General features: G+C 43.0%; 1 protein-coding gene across 2 annotated transcripts in view; it reads left to right on the top strand.

The window, feature by feature from the left end:
* tnfsf10l (TNF superfamily member 10, like) overlaps nucleotides 1-18,668 on the top strand; it is a 64,990-nt gene that overhangs the window by 21,500 nt on the left and 24,822 nt on the right. For both annotated transcript variants that reach the window (XR_015034296.1, XM_085759989.1), the window contains exon 2: nucleotides 8,072-8,221. Coding sequence is in view for 1 of the 2 variants with exons in the window: in XM_085759989.1 (XP_085616115.1) it covers nucleotides 8,072-8,221 (150 nt within the window). In the remaining variant the exon portion in view is untranslated. The remainder of the gene's footprint in view (nucleotides 1-8,071; nucleotides 8,222-18,668) is intronic.

Here is an 18,668-nt window from a genome sequence, read left to right as displayed (position 1 = left end):
ATTTGGACGGACCAGGAAGATGAGCTTCGAGAAGCTTCTGCTACAAACAAGCTTAAAATATAGACTTATTTAATTTTTTCGGGACAATTACGCAATTTGGGGCTTCAGCACAAGACGGACATTACATACGAGCATCATGGAGGTATTTGGATGTTTTTTTGTGTGTGTTTTTTTACGAAGAGCTCTGCTGTCCCTTTACAACCGTTATATGGACATGCACTGCTATGCCGAGACCCCCTGTAACTCAGAGAAGGGACGGAGGACTCTGAAACTTCTTCCAGCCCTTAGTCAACATGAGGGTGAGTAGATAATGAGCGAAATATCATTCTAGGGTGAACTATCCCTTTAAAAGTAATTATCAGGTGGAGTACTCTTAGTCATATTATTCAGACGTGTTTACACCTTTATTAAACTCGATATTCCTGCTGCAGCGTTTCTCAGTTGTTGCGCAGTTCTTGTTGAATCCTGACCTGGTTTAAGGCTGTTAAACTGGCCTGCATGTGTAAACAAATACAAATAAAACATGGCATCTTCTAGGAAGAGGTGTCGTCATGTTTGATGAGACGGAGAAACATGAGCTCTGCTTAATGTTTGGATGAGTCCAAACACCAAACAAAGACGTCAGACGTCAGGATGCTGCTGCCACAACTTGTGTTCATCATAAAATACGCTGATTCCTGCATGTAAAGACTTAAAACACAGTCATTGTCCTCATTATCTATGATTAACTGCTGTTTTAAAGTCATTTTGACATGTGAAGATTTTGCAGATAGTGGACCATGTACCTCACAAGGAGGCTTTTATTTTGACATCGCTGTTTAACGACTGGACTTAAAAGCTCTGAGTAAGTTTTAAAAGAAGCTTTATGCAGGTACTCGAGTGAAACATTACGTCGTTTACATATGATAATAGTTGAATTGTTCCTGGAGATAATTGTTTTCCCTGTTGCTATGATCCCTGTCTCTGTGTCTCCGCATCAGCTGGAGGACGATTTGTCTTCTTGATGCTGATTCCAGCTCCTTCGCTCCTTCCATCTCTTTAATCTATGGGCTGTGGTTTTATAAAGCAGGAGGTGTAAGTCAACATGATGGAGCTGGTTCCACCGTGCCGTATAAGCTCGGTGTGTTGTGTTTGACCTCTTGCTCTTGTGTAGCTCGCTGCCTCAGTGTTTGGGTAGAGTGATTTATGTCCAGTACCGGAGCCAGCGAGGTCTCAGCTGTTATTTCACCCCGCTCTCTGTCTTGTCTGCTGTTGCACCGCAACGCAGAGAAACTGGACTGAAATACGGCCAAATCTCTCCTGTGTCTTTGCCTCTGTGTGTGCACTGTTCATCTACCCCCCCAACACACACACACACACACACACATATAGAAACTCTCGGTCCAGATCTCTGGCCTGCTGGATTTGAGTTACGTGGCCGCCTTCTCCTCTTCCTAATCCCTTCAAATGAGAGTTTTGGTCTGCCAAGGAACTCCCAGACCAACACACACACACTTGCACACACACTTGCATACACACACACATGCACACACAAAATTGTAGCCAGGTTTCCAAGTGGCCCTCTGAGATATTCTTTTCAGGGTTTGGTGTCCATCGAGAGCAGGCCAAATACACACACACATACACACAAACACACACACATACACACTGAGGGGCAGGCCACACACACGCAATACATACATACATGCACACGCACAAACGCACACACACACACACACACAGGGAGGGAGGGAACAGTGAAGCATTGTTCGCTGCTTCCTGAGAGAGTCGGACTCAGGATCACAGGAGCTATGTCAGCCCGGACCCTTCCTCTCTCTCTCTCTCTTTCTGGAGTCCAGTCATCCAATTCATATGGACGACCATGAGAGACCGCATGTCCTCTCCGGCCGAGGACGGACACAAAGCGCATTGATCACGCTCAAATATGTGTATATGTGTGTGTGTAGTGTGTTTGTGCTGCAGCGATGATGACTTCCAAAAAGCCCGAGACCAACAGGGACTCTCCCAGTTTAGCTCTTGTATCTGGAGAACAGTAGTTAGTCATAAATTATTCAAGTTCAGGTTCAAAGTGCCTGAAATAACTTTCTGACAGTCTGAGAAAGATTTTCAAAATCTTATTTTTTTCTCTCTCTCTCTCTCTCTGCTCTTTTGGCTTCAAATCTCTCTGCCGTTGCGTCACTAAACGAGCTAATCTTGAAAGAAAAACTGATTTCTAGGATGCAAATATGCAGCAGATACACTGGGTGAATTTATTATGTTAGAGGAACGATTCTTTTTTTTCCAAACAAATTAATGTTAAACTAAAAGTCAACACAAGACGCTGTGTAAGACTGCTGCTCAGCTAAAGAAGGCTAAAATTAGTAAATTTATCATCAATTTATTAGGCTAAGAAATTGAAAAAATGTTACTGAAGCACAAACTGGTTGCTTTATCAGTTTGAGCTAAAATATATAATATTTGAAGGACTTGAGTTCAGTCTTATTGAATTAAGCTGAGATTTGTTTCACATTTACGTAACCAACACACAGATAATTTACTTTAGTTCTGGTCTAGTGGTATATAAACATTCAAACATAGCATGTCCTCTGATGTAATCCAGATACAGTCCCTCTTTTCTTACTGGTGTTGTGTATTTAATAAAAAGCGTCACTTAAGCTAACGTTAGTCACCTTTCCTGTAGCTACACAGCAGACCAGCCTGATAGCTAAAAAAGAAAAACAACATTGTTTTTGGTTAACAATTGTGGAAAAATCCCATCGTCTGCATCAGATGTTTACTCAAGTATTAAAAAAGAAAGGTTATCTGGTGTAGCTACTTTCTTAAACGACTGCTTTTGCTATGTAGCCTATTAGCAAAGCATGTAGGCCTAGTTTAAGCTCCAACAAACAGGGAGGCAAAATACAGTTTGTTGTGCAAAGTGTGTGACTTTTTACACTTGAGATCACACTTCAACAATATATCATCCAACATTAAGTTCATGCATTTCGTTACCAAACCACAACAGAGACATCTTGTGTTGTGGATGGCTAGGATACACATATTTTTCTGTTTAGGTATCATAACTTGTCACATATGATTGTAAGGATGATTGTAAGAATTGTAAAATGTTGGAATTCAATTTTCAACTTAATCCTATGTGTATAGCCATTTTCTGAGAAGATGTGCACATGCTCTTAAAACATCTGTCATTGATAACGTCCAGTAAAAATCATATTTACAGACACTTTCACCCACTCGCCTTTTTTTTCCCCCTTTGACACCCCGGCCAACCTCATGCATAGTTATTCAACTTAGTTTAACAGTACAGCAGAGAGTTACATCAGGGCCTGGTGTGTCATGAATGCTTTTAGCATGTGTTAGCCTGCGTTTTGGCTGCTCGACGACCGGCGGGGCGGACTCATTGTTTAGGAGCCATGGGAAGGACAAGTCATCGATGTCAACGCACTGAGAAAATACGTCGCTCTGGGGACGAGTGCACAGGGACCGGGATTTAAGAGCCACTTGCCAAAAAAGGCAATATTCCCTCTGAGAGTTGGTTTGTATATTTTTACAAAAGAAGAGCAGCTCCACTCCAAAGCAGATTATAGGATACAGTTGTACTGAGATTACGAGTCGCCTTTAGACCTCTGCGTGGGAATTAAAATAAATTAATCAAGGATTTGTCAAACTTAATTTCTATGCAAACACAAAGACGACTTGAGGTTTTACAGGTGTACGACCCAGATCTGACCTCACGTCAGTCAGTCGTGATTTGTTAATGTTGAATAATCAGCGTGTAACATGTTTCTGAGATGATAGCAAATTGTTTTGCAATTTTGGGATTTGGCAAAAGGGGAGTCTGGGTTTGGCAGCTCAGCTACTGTCAGCACCGAGGGGAAGAAAAGGGAAGGGTCTTCTTCTAATTGTTCATGTTTCAAACCTCTGGGGCCGCTCCAGTCGTATGGTAATGATATAGAGGCTGAGCCACCACCACCCCTCCCCTCCTCCACCAGAAACCCCTCATTGGAGGTATGCATGTCCATACTGGCTTCGGAGAGCCTTCACTTTTTCCTCTCCCCTCTCCAATGGTTTCTGCTAAACCAGAAACACAATGAGTGCAGGAAAGAGACAGATAAAATCGCCCTAACTGAGATCTGATTTCAGTTCCTTGGCCGCAAGAAGGAGAAAAGAATATTGTTATGATGCAAATCAAAGACGGGGCGATGTAAGAGAATAGTCATGTGAGGGGAATTACATACAAACTGCTCCGCTACGTCGAGCCAAGCGGAGCTGCACGGCTTTGGCTCGCAGCAAGTGGTAGGATGAGGAAAGTGTATGAACAATGGAGGCGAAGATCATTCTGGGAGATGAAACTTGGACGGAGGAAGAAAGCAGCTTGGCCGCGTTAGCGCTGGTGCTAACGGAGGCAGCCAGACATCAGACTGTACTACAGTGTAGCGGAGGGAGAGCCATTACATTTAAACACAGGGATAAACTGCTGAGAGAGGAGAGAAAACACAAGCTGACAACAAAATCGTCTGACCTCTACCTCCTGTCAGTGTGAGGAAACCCAAACAGGCCTTAGTGCGGCGATCTTTGCTTTGGTCTAGACTGAAAGATTCACAATCCAAAACAAGAGGAATCCAAATGATAAATGTTATTCCTTCACTTCTTCTCTATAGCGCCATCATCAGGTGGAATAGTACGACCACCTGGAGAGGAATCCCAAATAGCTAAATGAAACTTCTGGTCCAACACATGCCTGAGCGCTCGATCTGAGTCTGGCCCCCGTATACGTCCACATCTGGCCAGATTCCGGCTGTTATCTTCCGCCCAGAAGGTTTTTCTTTGTGTGCGCCAGAACAGGTCCAGATGTGGAAGTAGGACCTCATGACCATCGCGCCGTACATGGAGCCAGGTGTTAACTGGGTCAGAGGAAGAGTAGAGTATTGGCCGGTTCTATTGGTAGCCTTTTGTGTCCAATGCTAATTAGCAAAAACAAGCTTTTTGATATGTTTTTTTTTAACATTACATAACTAATAAAATCCGGTTCTGTCAGGTCAGGTACTCAGGGATTCAATCATACTCTTAGCCTTAGTGGTGGATATCCTGATCCGTCATGCTAGCCAATGTCCAAATGTTCTCATCCCCAAGTGAGCTCATGAAAATTTGACTTATTTGGACCGACCCGCCGCCAAAAAAACTGGCAGGAAACTCTCGCAGCAGAGGAAGAACAAAATCAGATTTTAAAGGAGCGAAATAGAAAACAGCAGCAGCGAGAGTTTTAAATCCAAAAAATAAAAGCTGGACTGCACGGCAGCTAGAAACAGGAAGTGGTAACGTAGTTTTTTTTTACGGCCTGTAAGTTGCATGATATCTGGAAATTGAATTATCTCCTACTTACTACGATAGGAAAAGCCCCCCACCACCACCACCACCCCCACATGCACTTTAAAGCTTGAGAAAGGACAGTACATTAATGTGGTGATAATACTCGTGCGCTCAGCTTGATTTAGCCTCTGGCCTCGTCTTCACGCTAATGGAGCAGAGGAGGGTTTTCCCTTTTTTAAATCTCGTTTTCCAGCTTTATCTGCCCGCTATAGCTCGGATGGGACTGTTTCCCATAATGCATCAAACACTCCCCTACCAGGCCTGTCAAAACTTAATGGACACACACACACACATCTCATACACAAAAGACACTCCTCAATAACAATTAATCCTTCAACCAGAACCACCAAAAGCGAAAGGGAGTGTGTTTTTTTGGCAGCGGCGCCAAGAACCAAACGAGGCCTCGACTTTTCGGCTCATTCGTCGCGCCGCGTGAGCCCAGACCCAGGCATGCGTGTGCGTAAGCCCTCCCCGACACTTCAGACAGTGGTAGCTGTCATCACGCAGCACTCGCAAATACAGTACAAACCGTCTCTCCTCCGTCTGTACAGACTTCACTGTCAGCAGTTTGTGTTTTTTTTTATTGGGGGGGGGTTACTGTGGTGATTGTATGCAGATGATCCACGGCGACCCGCTGAGCTTCCTCCTCTCTCATCGCAGCGCTGAAAGACAATGAACAATGCGCGAATGAACGAATGCGCACGCCGAGCCAAGTCCCTCGCTCCCTGTGCTTTTACCCAACAACCCTTCAGTTGCAAGTTCGTTTTTTTTTTGCCTGCAGGAAAAAATCAAATACAGTTTGAGACCGATGCCCAGGAATGCCGTGTGTACTTCACTGACCTCTTTTTTAAGGATTTTTGGAAGATGCAAAGCCTTAACTTTTCCCGCAAGTTTATACAATCATTGATCATTGACCTTAAATGCTCCCAAAGGTGACCTACAAACCTACAAAAAAAAAAAAAAAGCAGAATGTGGACCGACTGGAATAACGACATGTGCATCAAATTAGACTCATTACACTTCGGCCTTGAAATCGAAGCCATCAAAAAGACGTGAGTCATCCTCTTCATGACCAGGCAACATGGTGAGACTGTTGACATGTGGCCTGGTTCTTTTTCCCGTAAGTGTCCCGTCCGTCTCGCTTGGTTTGAACTAATTTACACACACATGCACACCCACACCCATACACAGTTACACACACACAGAGTTACACACTGCTATCTGGACCAGGAACAGGGAGATCTGCCCATGCATCAACATGAACAGCGCTGCAGAGAGGGAGAGAAAGTGAGATGAAGCAATGAAGAGAAAGAGAAAGAGAGAGGGAGAGCAGGCTGATGTGGAGACGGATGGAAAAGCACGCAGAGAGAAAACAAAAAGGGAACGGGTTTCATTAGAAAAACGGAGGTGAAGCGTAAAGAAATGAACACAAATACAGGACGGGGAGTGAAGGAGTGCAGCTCTGTAATCTCTCTCTGCTCATCAGTGCTTGTTATGGAGTCATTAGCGGCTCTTTCAGACCGTGACGCTGACAGCCTCCCTGAAGGGCACACACACACACACACACACACACACACACACACACACACACACACACACACTGCGGCCTGAGAGCCTGCGTCTGGCGTTTCAGTTCCCAAACATGTCTTATTCGACCCGTGCCGACCAAAATTACATCAAAAACAACACGTCTCATTCTGGGTGGAAGTTGCTGCCAAACAGGAGGCGTAGCGAAAGGGAAAAGCAACTATTCCCCCCAACCCCACCTCCCCTCCTCTTTCTTTTTGGCCCCCCGAAGGAATTGTTCATTTAATTTTCTCTTATTAGATGTCTAGATATGCAACGAGCTGCAAAGGAGCACATGTGCCAGCTCGGTTCACTCCAGGAGAGAGCTCCCTGTGCGACCACCACGCATGCATTTTAGTTACACAAGAAAGTTGCGTTTCGGCCAAGAGCCTCTGTGTGGGGGGGCCGACATGTTTTACCTACATTTGGTTTCCTTTTTTCTTATTTTTCCTTTTTTTGGAGTCATTATGTTACATTACTAAACTGAAAAACTTGCATCACATCCAAGAAATTCTGCATTAAAAAAAACACGACAAAGTAAAAGTTAAACAAACAATGAGCAGCGTGTGCAGGAGTTGATAAAGTGAAAGTGCTGTGCGGCCTGTTAGGGAGGTGTGGAGAGACTGATGGCACACCAGAGGACGAGCATCATGGAGTACAGGACATGCTTGAACGCCTCGTGAGGCCAATGAAAGAAAATAAACGAGAGCAACAACGTTTATATGAACAGATGGGAGTCGGAAAATGGAAAATAAAAACTTTGTGTTAATTATAGCATTTTGCAGAGTCAGCATTAGGTTGGCGAATCTTTTGTGTTGGATGGATTGTCTGAGTTTTGCCATCATCTAAGTGGATTATTTTCCCAGAATTAATTTGTACTTGTTCACTATAGGAGCTGCAATTAACCTTGTTTATAAACTATCCACCGCGACATATGGTAAATTACCAAACTGTAAATGTTGCTACCGGCGCACCAGCAGCTGCACTTCACATAAAGTTGGTTACAAAGCCAATGGAGAGTGGTTTTGATTTATATTCGTGGGGTTTTTAACGACTTGTTTGTTGAGTCTGTGGATCACAAAGGTGTCGTGTTTTAAATCTCTGCTCCGTGTGTGTGTTTGTGTGTCCTGTGTAGGTGCGTAGCCAGGGCGTCACAGAGGAGCTCAAGTGTCTGAGTTTACTCAACGCTCTGGACAAGGACCAGGACATCCCAGACCAGCTGGCCCAGCTGTTTGGAGAGCCCTGCATCAAGCTGGCCGAAGGCATCAAAGCCTACATCTCCAAGGTGAGAAAACACACGTTGTTTCTCTTAGAAGAAAGGAGATGTGACGCGGAAAATTACGAGCGTCGTGATTGAATCTCTTAAAAACATGATTATTTTTGTAAAGTGGCTGCTAATAGTTAATAACTTCAACATGATTTGAAAATTGGTTTTGGTGCAAGTCCAGTCTCCAAGAGAGCAGCTCTAATAGTTTTCAAGTGATGGACATTATTTTGGGCAGAAACTCTCACGCAACCTCACATAGAGGAAATATTTAAAGGAGAGTTTTTTGTTTGTTTTTAACAATTTCATCTGGATTAAATTCATGAAGTTGATGTAAAGACAGAGTGTGTAGGAACGGAGAATTGATCTGATAGGTCTTTAGAAAAATAGGTCGGATAAGAAAGTATCTTAAATGTAATACATTTTACAAAGCCAAAAGTAAATTAAAGGCCAAGTTTATGTCACTCCTACTTTCTCAATTATCGATTATATCAACGGATAAAATCCAGACTGTAACTATTACCCACCCACCGACCACCACGTCTTCTGGAGGCTGCTTGTGGGGCTCAGCTGACCCCGGGTTAGTGAGCAGATGGAGGCTGGTTTCAGTGGAGGAATCTGCTCAGTCACCGTGAGCTGGGAAACATCTGGGCGGACGGGAACCTCTGGAACCTCTGGGTGGGACTAATTAGAGCGTTATTTGTCATCGTGATGGAGAAACAGTCGGTGTTTGAAGAAGTTTCTGGGCCAAACTCTGAATCAATCAACTTCATTTAAAAAAAAAATATTTTAAAACATCATAGATATTGCTTTTAATAAGAATATATTCAATAATAGCAACAATATTCTCACTCTTAAGTCAATGGTCAATGTCATTTGCTGGTTATTTCCAGCCCTGAACCCTGAGTGTGTCCCTTGTAATAACAATAAAAATCCATAATAAGACAGAAAATATTAATCATATGAATGTACATGTCTTGGAAACGCAGTGTTAACGTGTGACGCATTGGGTGGAGGAGAGCTGTTATTAGTATCGGAAATGAGAGAGCACCTCATTTGTCTCACTTTTTTGTAGCCGACACATTTGGCTCTTTTTCATCTAACTTTAGCATCGGTGCAGACGTAGGCCGTGGTCGTTGTAGTCGGCTACCTGTGTGCAAACATTAACCAACATGACTTTATATTAACTGTGGATCTTGAACACACAGCAGAAACACTGTTGAGATACAAGTTAACAAGTTACGAGCAGCAGCATGAGTCTGTACTTGAGTGTTTTGGAGCCCGGGGCGATTTCAGGCACATGTTCGCACACACACACACACACACACACACACACTGACACTCAGAGTGAGAGGTTTGTAAATCTGTGTGTACGTGTGTTTACTGCTCTTACAAGCCAAACCTGCCTGGGTTTTATCGTCTTCTACCATCAATGATCCGATGCCCCGATGACAGTGCCAGGCTTCTGTCAGATAAAGCTGCGGTAAATAAACACAGGTGCCTTCGTTGCAGGAGGAGTCGTCTCGTCCGTCACCTCGGGCTTCCTCCAAACAAACCGCGACCCTGTCGAACCAGCTGCTTCAGTCTAACATGTGTGGGAGAGTTGCTGCTGAGTTTTATCTGCTGCTATTTTAAAAGACATTGACTCAGTCTCACTGACACAAGGACCAGACCGTGTTGATTACCGCTCACTGTTTAGTCTCACTCGCTCTGAAAGTCCCTCGTCTTTAGCGAACAGCTAGTAAATAAATGGATAAATGTTCGAGTGCTGCAGGGTAAGATCAAGTCCACAGTTGTAGCCTACAGATTAAAACAAACAAGACAAAGCGTTAACTTTAGACGTGCTTAGTTAGCTCAATGCTAGCTGTGCACACCTGTTTCCAGTCTTTCTGCTAAGCTAAACTAAGCTAAGCTAGCAGTCGGCCTCCTCTGTAGCTACAGACATGAAAGCATTAGGTCAGGTCAAGTTTTGGATTATAAACTCATATTTGATTTAGACACCCAGAGGAATAAATAACTTATTTCATATTTGACTATGCGAGTTAAACAAGTAAAACTACAAATTTTACATTAGTCAAAGCTGAACAGGCTAATTTGATTCTTCCTGTAGCCTAACTCAGTTATTGTCAGAACAAAATCAGAAAGGCTATCTCAAGTTTGATTGATCGAAATGCAATTATAGATATAGGCCTGTCTTAAATAACTTTTAATAAATGTATAGCAATAGGCTAATGCAAATCTTATTATGGTGCATTTATCCAAGCTGTTTAAGCCACAGATAAGAGAAAAACAGAGATGAATGGGCTTCTTTTATTCCACTCTGAATTTTATTAAATGGTGGTTTTGTGTAGGAAATGTTTGTTTTACTCGTCTCTATAGTGACTATAGCTCAGATAGCGGAGGCGGAGTTTGAAATGTCCTCAAGCGAGACGTCGTCAAACCCCCAAAATTTGATTCTGGTGTGTGTATGTGTGTGTGTGTGTATGAGAAAAATAGAAACGACTGTGTGGACTGAGCTGGATGTTAAAATCTGTGAGCTGTAACTGTTGAAGCCTGAGGGTGGGCGGCGGTGGTGGTGGGAGGGGGTTTCCATCTGTTTTAGCTGAGTTCAGGTTCATGAACACCTGGAAGGACTTGGCCCGGATCTGAGGGATCTGATTTTCTTTTCCCCTCAGCCGAGGCAGGAATTTACATTCCCCAACAACAACAACACAACACAACAACACAACAACAGTATTTATACACTCAATAGCTCTTGTGTACGTGGTCACATGTCTCTAACTCACACACACACACACAGACACACACACACACTGAGAGAAACATACACTAATGAAACACAAGTCGGTCACATTACCATTACCAACGCAGCCTTGCAGTAAGCAAACACATTGTGAGTCTGTAGCTACATGTGTCGAATCAGCATGAAAATACCAACGACTACGGGAAGCTGTGGTTCGAAAGCCAACCTCCCACCTCCCACACGCCCGCACACACACACCCACACACCCACACACACACACACACAGACACAGACACACACACATGCAGTCATTCATAAACCCACAGAGACGCTCCATTGATATAAGTCATCTGCTCTGAGACTCGTCCAAAACGACTTCTCCCTCTCAGCCTGGATGTCTGGACGCTTACAGCATCTCCAGCTCCTCCCGCCTCCACAAAACAACCCCTCCGCCGTCCGCTCGTCCTCTTTATAACACCCGTTTTACCTCTTCATCTCCCCACCACCACCACCCACGCCTATACTCCCTCCCTCCCTCTCTTTCTTTCTCTCTCTTCTCTCTCTGGTCGACTTGTACGATACAATCGGAGAGTTTGCTGCTGCTCCATGGCCCCGTGGTCGTCAGTGGACAGGAACAGGAATGTCTAGTTTTTCTCTCCAGCGCTGCAAAGTACGGCTCAGCAAAAGTCAGAGAGTGCAGTGCACGCAACACATCCAAACTAATTTACATCCAGTTTGCTGCCATTATCAGGCCAATCCAACGCCCATTTGTTTCCATGTCACCACTTAGTGTCTGTCTTCCCAGTTTTGTTGGATGAAAAAGAAGAAGATATGCTGCTGTAAACAGTTCAACATGGTGGTTACGCTCTTTGCTGTTTGTTACCATGTTGTGGTCTTCAGTCAAATTACGTCAATGGATTAAGTTAAAAAAAAAAAAGAAAAAGAAAGGAATTGTTGAGTCAAAAAGCCAAAATGGTGGTTAGATCCAGCTGGCGCCATCTTTTTCCTTAAACCAGCTCGTAAAGCACTGTAAAATAATATGTAGATAAATTAGAGGCTGATTAGATGCTGGTTTTTCAACTAAGCATATTTTATGTAACAGTCAGGACCTTCCAGCACACACAGGTCCTGCCCTCGGTGCTTTTCTACGTAACTAATCTTAAAAATATAATGCTGTCTCAAACTTAAACCTCTATACACAACATTTATTTATTGCATACCCCGACCTTATCCCTCTTGGGAGTTTTCCAAGTCACGGCAGGACAGCATGTAGCCAAAAGGTCTGTGAGGGAGCTCATGATCTCTGTGGCACAGAGAGGGGGGAAAAAATAAGACGGCAGACGAGAGGCTGGCGAGGCCGACAGTGCTGCACGTCTGCACTGAATGTGGAGAGCGTGTGAGAGGCTGGAGGGAGTTTTTTTTGTTTTGTTTTGGTTGTTTTTGCTCTCAGAGGTCGTTTTCTTTGCTAATTGATTCACCTGCTGAGCTTGGACCGAAATGTCCAAATGTCAGTGTCTTTTGGTGTTGTTTCCCAAAATATCTACATGTTGATACGTTTTTAACTTTTTTTATATAATACATTATGATATAGCCTAACATAAGGGAATCTATCGTATTTCCCCTTTGGAAACTGCAGGGAAGCAATGAATGTTGGATTGTTATACTACCTACAAAAGCAGGACTGTCAACTTCTGGGGACGATGGGTGCAGCAAAATAAACCCCAGAACCTTGTTGGTACCGAGAGCCAGACTTAGCATTAGCACAATTAACCGCTACCATTCAGTACGGTTCACTTTATGTTGGTTAGTCTGAGTAAAACCAGACTTTTGGAATACATGTAAACATTTTCTTACTAAATCTGATTTCTAAAAGTTGGACCGTTGGTTGGGAGTCGAATTAATCCTGCATGTTGAACCTCAATGGGACACAAAAACCCTGGGCTTAGACTCAGAAGCCCAACAAAATGCCTAAAGTGCTTATGAGATGTAAAATAGCTGTAGCCTACAAGTCGCCCATGATTTCACAACTCCACATGCTACCAATTTGCCGCTAGCTAACTTGTGCGTCGTCTGTTACGCAACAGGTCGACCAGATAAAGGTCCTCAATAAATTGATTCCCTTGTTTGTGTGTTTGTAGACTTAGACAAGTCCAGTTTCATCATGGCTTTAACTTTTTGTAACTGTAGCTCAACGTAACGTAAACAGTGACAGTGTTAGCCACTTTTACAAGCTAACAAACGGCTAGCAGAGTAGGCTATAAACTCCCAACGAGGAAGTGATCGAGGGTAATTATTTTTCATTTTACTTTTCATGAGGGGAAAACACATTCAATAAAACATTAATCAGAGTGTGTTCACATAGTTTTAAACACGTCTGGGGACAAACTTTAACCCACATATGAAGCAAATCCTCCATGACGTCCAACACGCTCACGTTCCAACTCATGACTCGTCACCGCCGCACCCTCTTTCAAAAAGCTTCATCTAGATCTTAGCTACACCCAGACTGTATCTTGTGGTCGCGACGTCATCACACAGTCTATCACAGCAGCCTTCGCTCACAGCATTCCTCACGTGTTAGCGCTCAGGTCTGACCACAGCCACCAGTGAAGGCCTGTTGCTGCAGCCCGTTGCGTGGCGTCGCAGCTGCTGCAGCCGACAGGTGCCTGGAGGAAAAAAAAAAAGGCAGATGACGCCTTCCTCATTGCAAATCACCGCTCTGCTCTCGCAACAAAGCCGAAAATATGTTGGACATAAACCGTGGCGTGGCGAACCGTGTCCGTTCGAGTTAAGATGAAAAAAACAAAGCAGATGGTTTGAATACCGGTGCGTAACTGATTTCTGGAATAAGACGTTAGATGTGTAAAAGGTTTTTAAATGTAATAAAGTGTAATAAGACGGAGAGGTCACTCACACTCGCACTCGCACACAAACTCTGGCACAAGACTGACAGTCCGATGAGTCCAAAACAGATGCTTGGACTTGTTTCACAGATAAATTTAAAGTATGTGGTTTGGATGTGAGCTCGGCATCGCCCGCTCACACCGGCTGCATGAAACGCAGGATGACAAGACGATGAGTGTGAGGAGGGCAGGAGAGGGGCAAGACTGGAAAAGCAATTTAAAAAAAGAGTTTGCAAGAGAAGGCAACACTCTTGGCTGCGGTTTATCTCCTGGAAGTTATTATAATTCATGCTGGCATGGCAAACGAAGTGTATTTAATGGAACCGGTGAGTGAGAGATGACGGCGACGATGATGATGATGAAAGGATGACGGAGGAAGGTAATGGTGATGATGATGGCATGATGAAAATGGTGATGAGAGGAGAAGGGCGGAGTTTGAAGTGAGAGATGAAGAATGGAAAGATTTGTAGGAAGGAGAAGCTCGACAATCCGCCCCCAGCTGGACGGGAAAACAAACAGCGGAGGAAGGAGATGAGGGACGAGGAGGAGGAAAAGGAGCGGGAAGTAGAGAATAAAAGGTGACGCAGAAGAAAGATGAGAGAGACGCGAAAAAATGTGGTGATTATGAAAAAACAAATTGTGGAGACAAAAGAAGAAAAGATGTTTGTTTAACCTCAACACAATAATCCGAAAAGTCCAAATCAAATAAACAATACAAAGGGTCACACTGTTGGTTCAACGTGTTTCAGCTCATCACTTCACACCAGACTCAGTTTACATGCTGCAAGAATTTTAATTGATTTAATTCATACTTTATGAAGCTGTTGCTCTCAGACTGTGTCGTTAATGAATGAAAATCAACTTGCAGACACATCAGACTGGTCCGATGTGCATTAAATCCATCACAGTTGGAGGGTTCAGTCTGGAAAATCGAATCTAACACTTGGAAACTGTGGAGAAGTTGATGTGACCTATATGACCAACAACAACAACAGGAGAGAAAATGTCAGCCAGTGTTAGAATAAGTAATAGAAAGTAAAGTTTAATGTAATTATTGGACTACATGTCTGTATATTTAAAGTTCAACCCATCCTGTCCACCATGAATTCACAATTTGATGCTGGGAACTTTAAAACAACCAATGGAAACAACCTGAATGTCAAAGAAAATCTCTGCCAGTACATGCACGCTCACATTTTGGTGGTTTATTGGCTTCAAAATAAAGCGAGATTTCACAAAACTTAAATGGAAAGTCATTTACGAACTCTGCCATATCACTCACCAGAGCTGAGCTCTGAGAAAACAAACTTTTTCCCACATAAAATTAGTAGAAATTCACACCAATAGCACCTGCGTGTTGTCAAATGATCTTAAAAAAAAAGAAAAAAGATTCTAGTTTGGACAAATTTGCATTTGAAGCCTGTTTTGCATTGCCGAATCATGGGATCCACCAAAGTTAGTATTGGTATTGCAAAATACTAAAACGCTGGAGTCACTTAAGGTTGCATTGAACTTTTGAGCAGAAGAAATATTTAAGTATATAATTTGACATTTAATTCATTTACTGCAGTCCTATGCACTTTACACTCCCTCTTCCTGAGGCATTTAAATGAATTTATACCAGTATCAAGGAGCCACTGTTTCCAATTCAGTTTATTATGGTGTAAAACTCAACTTGCAGATGTTCGAAACTTAATTTGAATCCATCACACCCAGAAATTAGTCCATTTATTTGTACATAATCATAGGCTGTTATAAAGATTTTAACAGCATGTGACATGTTGGAAATTAAACTCTGCAGATTTTAGTGTACAAGCGTTTTAAAAGTTAATGACAGACACTTAGCCAAACAGCCTGTGTGGGGTTTTTAAAGAGAGAAAAGAGAGAGTCAGAAAACAACAGGAGGTGGAAGACGATAAAGTGTTTCCTCCTGTTTTGTTTTTTTAAAAATCTCCCACATCTGGAGGATCCAGCTCCGCGGGGTTTTGAATCCTCTTCTCTGGATCATAAAGGATTCACTTCTTATACATTTTCGTTTTTGTCGCTTAAGCTTTACGCTTTAAAAATCGTCCAAATTCGTTTCCCCCGCTCGTCAATCTGCCGTTACCATACGGACACATGTGGCGAGCGACGGATTTAGCCTAGACAGTTTTTGTATTATCTTGCGTGCACGGTGTCGCATGGATGATTTAAGGTAGAACAGGGGAGGCTGGAGCCCGGCAGGGGGGAGGAAGGAAGGACGAGAGGTTTCAGTGTGGTTTTCGGGGGTGGGGGAGGAGGATTTGGTTTGGCATGCCTGTGACGAACCAGAGATATTCAACTCTTTAGGTTCCTTTCTTCCCCTGCTGCACCCCGCTGCTGCAGCCCAGTTACGTCTGCACCTGCTGGGAAAAGTTGCCAATACATCAGCTCTCAGCTTTCAGTCGCAGTGATGGATCACACTCGCAGACTGGTGGGGGAGTAGGGGGTCGGGGGTTAACACATCCAAGGGCAGGAATTTGCTCCAACCCTCCCATCAAATGCTCAGGGTTCCTATATACGCAAGTATGGGAATGTATGGAATTTGATTTTATACATTTTCAGGTCTGGAAAAGTATAAAAAATGGCAACTATTGTATGGAAATATACTTATCTGGGTTTGGTCTTATCTGAAGTTATTTGGGTAAATTTTTTTGTATGCACTATTGTACCTAGCCACAATTTACAAGAAATTATTTGGTTACATAATGGCCTATACCTATTCAGAATAATGAAAACAAATGATTAATTGCATGATTTATTTACATGATACACATATTTACTCAAATATCACAAATTATTTGAATTTTTTTTACCGTAGGGTCTGGAAAAAGTTTGAAATCTTGAAAATTTCAAATGTGTAGGAACCCTGTATATGCTCCCTCCTGGGTCTCAGCCGCCGCCACGTCGTTACCGCCACTCTTACTTACAGATCTGCGCGGTAAATTACGCATTTGTCTTTGGTTTTTGGATGCCACGGCGGCTAGTTTTTAGGAGAAGAATACTTTTTCCTTCTTCCGCTTTAGGTTGCGGGGTCAAAACCAGCTCCCTTGCACTCGTTCACCTTCGGCCGATTACAGGGAAGGGATTTACCTTTCGTTTTTTAGGAAAGGGAGTAGGAAGGGAGGCCCCGGCTTATAGATGTAGCAACTGAAACCTTAAACCACACCCGCTCGTAGATCTGCGGATTTACTAAGTAAGATTTCTTCTCCTCCCCGTGACCCCCAGAGGGATAAATTCTATAGCTAACGGACAGACGGATGGATTTATCTTCCTGGTAGCCACAACAAGACAAAAAGAAAGAAAGAAGTGATCGTGATTTCTTTCTGCAGAACAGTTGAGTTTCATTGTGTGGCGTTGGGAACCTCGCACTGTCGTCGCCCCACTCCCTCAGTGACTCAAGGATTTACTGTCAGTGGTGGGTGGTGCTGCAAACTCTCACTTGTGTAGTTTAAGGTGGACAGTGAGATCCAGGTTGTTTCCTCTGACTACAATTTATAGGTGTCCCCTGAACGCCTCGCATGCACTAAGATGCTACAAATACCAGATGTTCCTGCTTGAACTGTAGATTCGGCGCACATCAGGATCTCAGATTATTTGTCTGTTCTGCTGACAGCGCAACTCCATGAGACCTTGAAAAAGGTCCAGTGACTCCCTGTTTCCAGACCTTTTGACCACATGACGTGTTACCTACTGTACAACTGTCCACACTGCAAAAACTCAAAATCTTACCAAGAATATTTGTCTTATTTCTAGTCAAAAATGTAATTTCTAGTCAAAACAAGTCTCATTATACTTAAAATAAGACTCATCATATTAAAAAGTAGCTTGTTTTTAGACACTTTTCACTTCTTTCAAGCATATTTTCACTTGAAATAAGTAGAAAAATCTGATAGTGGATCAAGTTTCAACTTTCTTATTACAAAGATTTTCTACTTATTTCAAGTGAAAATTATTTTGAAACTAATTAAAATTATCTAAAAACAAGTTCATTTTTAGGTGATGATTCTTATTTTAAGTGAAAAGAGTTTAGTTTTGACTAGAAATGAGACATTTTGACAAGAAATAAGACAAATATTCTTGGAAAGATTTTGAGTTTTTGCAGTGCACTGCTATTCCTAAGGTCATTAAAGAACTATGATGCTCACAATATCTCCACAAATCACTGTCTGAGGTCATAACAGATGATATCAACAGATGGTAATGGTTGGAAACTAACTAAAGACAGTTTACAAACTGAGAATAGATGTATTTTCTTGCATGATTTTTGAATTAATGATAATAAAAGATGATTAAAGGCGGTAGAAGTCGTGTGTTGACCCCGTCTCGCTGCATGCTCTGTGTTATTTCTTATCAGCGGTGGGTTTCTGCAGAGGAACAATGCTCCTCCGGCCTCTCTCTCTTTGTCCGGCGCTGATGTATTGTAGGTGTTGTATCAGTAAATCTGCTCCGTGCCGAGCGCTGATGTCATGGCAAATATTTGGCCTTTGACTTGTGATGCAGAACAGCTGTTTTGATCGGCGGCCGGCCGGGGCGTGGTGGACGAGACACGCAGCGGCCTCTGCTTTGTGTAGCGAAAGAGGCATTTGGACGTGCGGTGTTGTGTTCAATGACGTTTTTGTAGTGAGTAGTATAATTTGTCTTTGCCTCTAAATCTGCTTTTTTTTTTTGCTTTGACATCACACAGAGCCTTTCATCTCTGACTCTGCTTGTCTCTTGTTTTGCCATATCAAAGGGCTCGTGTTTTTACAAGCGCACAGTTTAACGCCGGTGCTAAAACGAGTTCCTTCACCGAGGGGACGAG

Source organism: Trachurus japonicus, chromosome 18 (genome assembly GCF_045865225.1).
Source record: "Trachurus japonicus isolate A0001 chromosome 18, Traja_1.0".
Classification (NCBI taxonomy): Eukaryota; Metazoa; Chordata; class Actinopteri; order Carangiformes; family Carangidae; genus Trachurus; species Trachurus japonicus.
Note: the sequence above shows the minus strand (reverse complement) of the source record. Positions and strands in the feature narration are given on the sequence as shown.